The following is a 6829-nucleotide window of genomic DNA, read 5'->3' as shown; positions in this document are numbered from 1 at the left end:
GACATGCTTGGACCCTGCATGTAGCTGTGTCATTGTTCAGCAGCCTGCCATGCTCTGCTGACCTTGGGACCTTCAATGGATTTAAAGTAATTTGGTTTGGTAACATCAGGTGTGTCTTTTTATTAGTCAACCTTGGATTTGGCAGTCTTAGCAGCAAGCAGCTGAGTGAAAAAAAGCCCCTAGCTCCAGTGGGCCAGGAGCAGCAGGCAGAGCTGAAGACCAAGGTTGAGGGGCTTTCACCCAGCCCCTACAGCCTGGCACTTTGAACTTGGACTGAACGCCTCCAAACTGTAAGAGAATAAATTTGTTTGTTCGAGCCATCCTATTTGTGGTATATTCTTGTCAGAATGGTACTAGGTAACTAGAACAGTTACATTCCCCACAGTGTACCATCTCACCTCCTGCTTCCTCCCTATGGTTACTTTTTCCTGGTATTCTTACCTATGCATCCCTGCCTCCCTACATTCCTACCTGTGCAAATGCTGCCCCTCTGATTTCCCTGGCGTAGGTGTCCAGCTAGCAGGTCTGTCTATTGTTTGGCTGAGTTAAGCCACAGAGTGAAATCAATTCCAGGCCTGAAGGGTAACTTGGGGTCATAGTCTGGAGGGTTTCACCAGTCTCTCAGACCAGTAAGCTTTGTCTTCTTTATGATTTTGAGTGTTATTCCACATTTTTCTCATTCTATACAGGATATCCAATTTTGATCCCTTTCTGAGTGGTTGGCATCAGTAGCCAGGCACCATCTAGTTCTTCTGTTCCCTGGGTCATATAGGTTGGGGTGCTCATGGTCTGTTAGTCCTTTGGACTTACTGTTTCCATGAGTCTTTGATATTCTTCACTATTCTTTGCTCCCAATGAGGAGACCAATAGTTGCATCTTAGATGGCCGCTAGCAAAGTGCTACTTCTTTTCATAAAGGTAGCATAGTGCCTAAGGCATTGACTGCTAACCAGAAGGCTAGTGGTTCAAACCCACCTGCCACTCCTCGGAAGGAAGGTTGAGCAATCTACTTCCGTAGTGATACCACGTCAGAAACCCAAGGAGGGGTCACTATGCGTCGAGTTCGACTCGACGGCCGTGAGTTTTTAGAGTTTTATACATATCACAGTAGTGGGTTGGGTTTGGTTGTACACATCCAACCAATTGTAAGTCTTCAGTTGGATCAGAGATGCTTCATGCCCTTATCCTTTGAATAGCTATTTCATGGGGAAAATACTATTCTCCCCATGTCTTAGGGAACTTCTAAAACAATCTTTTAAGACTCAACTTAGACGTAAAACTTATGAAGACCCTTAGGCAGTTTCTGATTTCCTTTTTTCTGTTCTTACAGCACTTTGTATACTCCTCTATTACAACCTCTGTTGTTGTTGTTATGTGCCATTGAGTCGGACCCGACTCATAGCAACCCCTCCTTGGGTTTCCGAGGCACTATCACTACAGAAGTCAATTGCCCAACCTTCCGAGGAGTGGCTGGTGGGTTTGAACCACTAGCCTTCTGATTAGCAGTCAAATGCCTAAGGCACTATGCTACCAGAGCACCTAATTACAACCTCTACTGTTCATTAAGTCTCTCCATCATTTACTAACACCTTTGACCTTGGATAGGTAACAATCTCTATGAGGTCTTGGTTTTCTCATCTGTGAAAGGGGGATAAGTATATCCAGGTCATAAAGATACGGGGAGAGTTAAATGTGGTAATACACAAAACAGCTTAGAAGAGCATCTGGCATGTGATTTATTCAAATGTTTAACTATTTTTACTATTAACCAACACTATCACTACTCATCCATATAGATCTATTTAACTGAGCTCAAAGGAGTTCTGATGGTGTAATGGTAAAGCATTCAGCTTCTAAACTAAAAGTTGGTGGTTCGGACCCACAAGCCATCCTGTGGAAGAATGATGAAAGATGAGGCAGTCTTCTTCCATAACTATTTATAGCGTTGGAAACCTTATAGGGAGTTACAGGGTCACTATGAGTCAGAATTTACTCAATGACAGTAGGTGGTAACACATAGCTCATAGTAAGGCTCGATGCTGGAAGGAATTGATCTATATTGGTGTAATATGCAGCAAGAGAATAATTATTCAATCAATGAATGATGTCCTCAAGTTAAATTTATTATTTGTTTCCCAGTGTCTTCTGCTTCTTTTTATAAGAGATATTATGCATTATGTTTAATATTTGATTTATTTAGAGAAAACAATTTCCTTTAACCTCATATATTTCAAGAGATCTAATTAAAGCAGATCCCACCCACATAATTTATACACACACACACACACACATACACACATGAAATTACCTTACAGACAAGAGTATAATCCTTTAAAGGGAAAAAGTCTTTATTTAAAAATTTTATAATTAAAGGCATTATCTATCAGGGAATTACGAATCCTTGAAATTTCTTTTTTTCCTAGTTTATTCACTTTTGGTAACATGTTGCTATCTATACACAGAAACAAAAAAGGGAAGAAATTATTGCAGTTTTATTTAAATTTCGAAATTGCTTATTTCATAAGCGTAAGATATAAATTAAGTTGGGTATATGAATACAAAGATTAATATAAGTTCTTTAAACACTGATGATATCTTCTTACAATTTAATAAAAATTTAAAACCAACTTCCTATTTTTACAACACACTGAAAAAGTAAGTTCATAAAAAATACACAGGAAAATATAATAATAGTATCAGTGCTCTCTTTTCAAATACATGGCTCTGAAGGTAAATTACTAAGTTAATGACTATCCACAACACACAAAAAAAATCAACATACAATGCAGTAAAAAGATTTAAATTTATTATAACATTTCCTTCAGTTCACAGTTTATTCATTGTGACTCATAAAAACTCCATGAAAGATCATGACTTAAGGGACTCTCCATGTTAGAATCACAACCAAATTTTGGGCACATGGTCAAAGAAGCACGAACATGCAAAATACGCAAAATACGGCATGGTGAACAGATGAAAACCCTTAAGCTGGTTTACTTCAGATAAAGACAATTTTAACTAAGCTCTACAGCAACCTTTTGGGCAAATGGCACCTTGTTCTTATTAAAGTCTTTACTGCTGAGGGCACTGGGTCTCTGGAGTTGATTTTGAGGACACATATAGAATAGGGTGTGATTTCTTACAAGTTTCCTTTTCCAATTTGCTTGCAGTTTCATTACCTTCTTTAACTTCTGTTTGAAGCCTTGATTCAGCAGTTAACCTACAGGCATTAAAGCATCCACTCTGAATTGAAATGAAATTAAGAAAAACTAAAGAAGAAACAAACCCCTAGCATAATGGGCCTCATATGAAGCATGGTGATTTTTTTTTTAAGTATATAATAAAAAATAATAATAGTTGACTCCAATACCATTAAGAAAATGAAATCATTGCCTCTCTTAGAGAGTCTTTTTACAAAAATAGGCTTAATTTTTAAAATGTCTAAAGAAGTATCTTGATAAAAAGTCACAGCAAGGCCTAAATAACTAAGAATCACTGAATGCCTGTCATGATAAGCACACCTAAAACAAAAATTAAAATGTTAAATTAATATTTTAAAGATAACATAACATACAAAAGGCTAAACACAAGATAAAAATAATATGGAATCTTGGGCTGTGTGAACAGATGTCTACTTGTCTCATAAAAAAAAATTGAGTTTTTCAACTAGGAGAATAATAGCTTAAGAAAAATAAAACAGGTGAGAAAATAAGCAAGAACATCAATTAAATTACAAAGCATGCAACAGTGAAGTTCCCAAGAAAACCCCTTTTATTGTTATAAAATTCTTAGAATTGTGTATTTAAGTTAAGCATGCACAGAACAAAAAGTTGGAAACATCTTAAGTTAGCAGATGGACTCACACACACACAAAAACAAATGTTTTGTGATATTTTATTTGTTTTTGTTTAATAGCAAGACAAAAAAATCCCAACAAGCTACTTAAGTCAATCAGGTAGCTACATACATTTGCTTAGTAATTTTTAATCAAGTGAAAAAAAGGCAGAAAAGAAATGAAGACAACAGAGATAGCAGGATTTGCACCGATAATTTTGGAAACCACCTCCAGAAATATACAATGGTCAAGCACGTTTACACAATGAATCACATATAAACAAGCATAACCTCCTGGATTCATCTCAGAACTATTCAAAATCTTGTGAATCATGTATCATTCATTTAAAGTTACTCTTCCCTGGAGAATATGAAACCTTTCTTTTTGGTGACTTATGCTGCAGTTGCAACAGGATGGTGGTTCAAATCTATCCAACAGCAACACAGAAGTCTAGTGATGTACCTCCCCTAAGATGACTGCCATTGAAAACTTTTTATAATAGAGTACAGTTCTACTCTGACACATATAGGGTCACCAAGAGTTGGAGTCAACTCAACAGTGTTTTTTTTTTTTAAATATGTTTTGACACTTTGTATAAAAAGTCAGGGAAAAGGATAATAAATAACTGTTCTGTATGATAACAATAGCAGCTAACATTGTTGAAGTGCTTCCACTGTTGAGCACTACACTTAGTAGCACTGGAGACTTAGAGAATTCCAATAAAACACACAAGGACTCCCTTTTATGTAAGGTGGAGTATGTTTTACTATTTCAATTCAAATGCACATTGGTAAAATGTCTTATTCTGTATTCCTCTGTCTAAGAATAATGTAGCTTGAGTGGCACCTTAAAGATCTCATTTCACAGGAGACAATTCAAGCTAGCTATTTTCACATCAATAGCCTTAATTGTTTAAATGTGTAGAGATACTTATTTTAAATGTATCCATAGTACCTTTGCATGCAGATTGTCCTTTGTCTTTTCCCTGTTTTGTTGTCATTTTACCTTCTCCATTTTCCTCATTCACTTATTTTTGCCCCACTCTTGGTCCTACTGTACACATCTCAGAAGCTATTTCCTATGCCAACCTAGTCCCAGCCACTGTTACTTATCCTTCCTTTCCACTCACTTTTTCTTACCTTCTATTACTTTAATTTTTTTTAAAAGGACAAGGCCTTTAAAATTTAATCCCTTCAGATATACATGTCTGACACTTCCTTGTTTAGTCACAAACTCAATTATACAGAAACTAGGGTCTTTGAAGTTTTGATATAAAATGAAAATGAATTAGCTTTAATATTTTAAAATGTCAAAATAGATATCAAAGGCCATTCCTAAAGCTCAAGATTAAACAATTTCAAAACCTATGAAATATTTCACCTAAGTTTTTGAGAAGGCTGAAATTTGTTAGATTATTGGAAAGGCCTTTGAGAAGGTAAATTAATTTCTTTCATGGCTGCTTTTGTGCCAGGAAAAAAAAATTACAGTACATTTATTCAAACTAACAAAACCTTCAGAGATGTACTCTTTATTTCCTTTTCATAAAACAGAAACATTTTAATTTTCTAAAAGCACAATTCCCTTATTCAGGAGTTTTTTTCCCTTGCAGTCATTTCAGTCTTTCTTAAAGTTTTGAAAAAGTTGAAGGTAGGTAGGTGAAATTTGGGAATTATACTGCATGCAAGGCTTAGAAAATAGGCAAAGAAATAGAGAGCATAGTTCATGCAGCGATAGAAAAGAGAAGGAGCGGTCTGCTGGTTGCCTTGAGGGAAAGAGGACACTGACCTGGGAGAGTTCAGGGTATTTCCACTTCTTTCACTTAAAGCTTCAGAGTCAACAGGAACTCCTATAAGTTTTACACGTTTCTTTTCCTTTGTTGGCTGCATATCCACTGACAGATTTTTCTGGGGAGAGAGACTCACTACTGGTATGTTTTCAGAAACTGTATTTTCTAACTGCCAATTATCTTCTAAATTGTTAGGACAGGACTGTGCCTCCTCCTCCTGAGCTGGTAATCTGTAAACTTCTACCTCGATAGTGTTGTTGGTACATACATCTTTAGAGGTGGTTACATCCACAGGTAGTACTTCACGTCTCTTTTTGAGTACAGGCACTTCCATTTTCTCTGAGAATGGAAACCATTAAAAAGTATCTAGTCAATGAATCAACACAAAGACACAATCAATATAAAGAGGTGGAACTAGTTATATACATATATATATTTTTCCTTTTCTTCTTTTCCATTCTTTAAAATCACTCATCTCCTTACTGAAATACAACATTCCTACCTTTTATCCTCTTCTTTTCATTAACTCCATTAACTTTAAAGGTTATTTGGATATAAATCTTTCCTTGGGAACACAATATATTTGGCTGCTGGGATAAACATGTAAGGGTTCTCTACTGGCAAAATTCCTGGTGTTTTAATAAAAGTCATAACAGCGGTTCAGAAGACCTCAGCATGGAGCTGAGGATGTAGTGGCAAAGAGTCAAGGAGTCCATGGTGAAATCCCAATATTAGCACTTAGCAGCTGGGTAAATTTGAGCAAGTACTCTCAGCTCCATTTTCTTTATCTGTAAAATGGGACTGCAAGCATGTCCTTCACACAGTAGTATATATCATAAGGATTAAATAAAAAGAACAGTAAATATTAGTAAGTTTGTGCCTATTAGCCCCACCTACAAAATATATCCAGAATCTGACCACATCTGATCATGGATACCTCCCCAGTCCAAACCACATAATATCTCATATAGACTACTGCAAGAGCCTTCTATTCTCATGGCCTAACACTATCCTCTTTCCTACACAGGTCCATACACATTGAATTATTTATTCTAATACCTTTCCCCCATCCCCATGACAATTTTTTTTTTCATTTTAAAAATCCAAATGTTAACAAAAGCTAAGGAACTGTGGTGTAGTAAATTATTTAGTGTGGCTTTTCTACCCATAAGTCTTTGTAAACTCCAAGGTGGGATTTTCTATGAGCAA

General features: G+C 36.2%; 1 protein-coding gene across 1 annotated transcript in view; it reads right to left on the bottom strand.

The window, feature by feature from the left end:
- Positions 1 to 3071: 3071 nt before the first annotated feature.
- SPDL1 (spindle apparatus coiled-coil protein 1) overlaps positions 3072 to 6829 on the bottom strand; it is a 41343-nt gene continuing 37585 nt past the window's right edge. Inside the window, exons 10-11 of the mRNA XM_007939747.2 lie at positions 5620 to 5959; positions 3072 to 3219 (exon numbers count right to left, since the gene is read on the bottom strand). Coding sequence (XP_007937938.1) covers positions 3072 to 3219; positions 5620 to 5959 — 488 coding nt within the window. The remainder of the gene's footprint in view (positions 3220 to 5619; positions 5960 to 6829) is intronic.

The sequence above is a fragment of the Orycteropus afer genome, unplaced genomic scaffold, assembly GCF_000298275.1.
Source record: "Orycteropus afer afer isolate SDZICR_OR568_19922 unplaced genomic scaffold, OryAfe1.0 scaffold00062, whole genome shotgun sequence".
Lineage (NCBI taxonomy): Eukaryota > Metazoa > Chordata > Mammalia > Tubulidentata > Orycteropodidae > Orycteropus > Orycteropus afer.
This window is presented reverse-complemented; position numbering and strand designations above follow the sequence as displayed.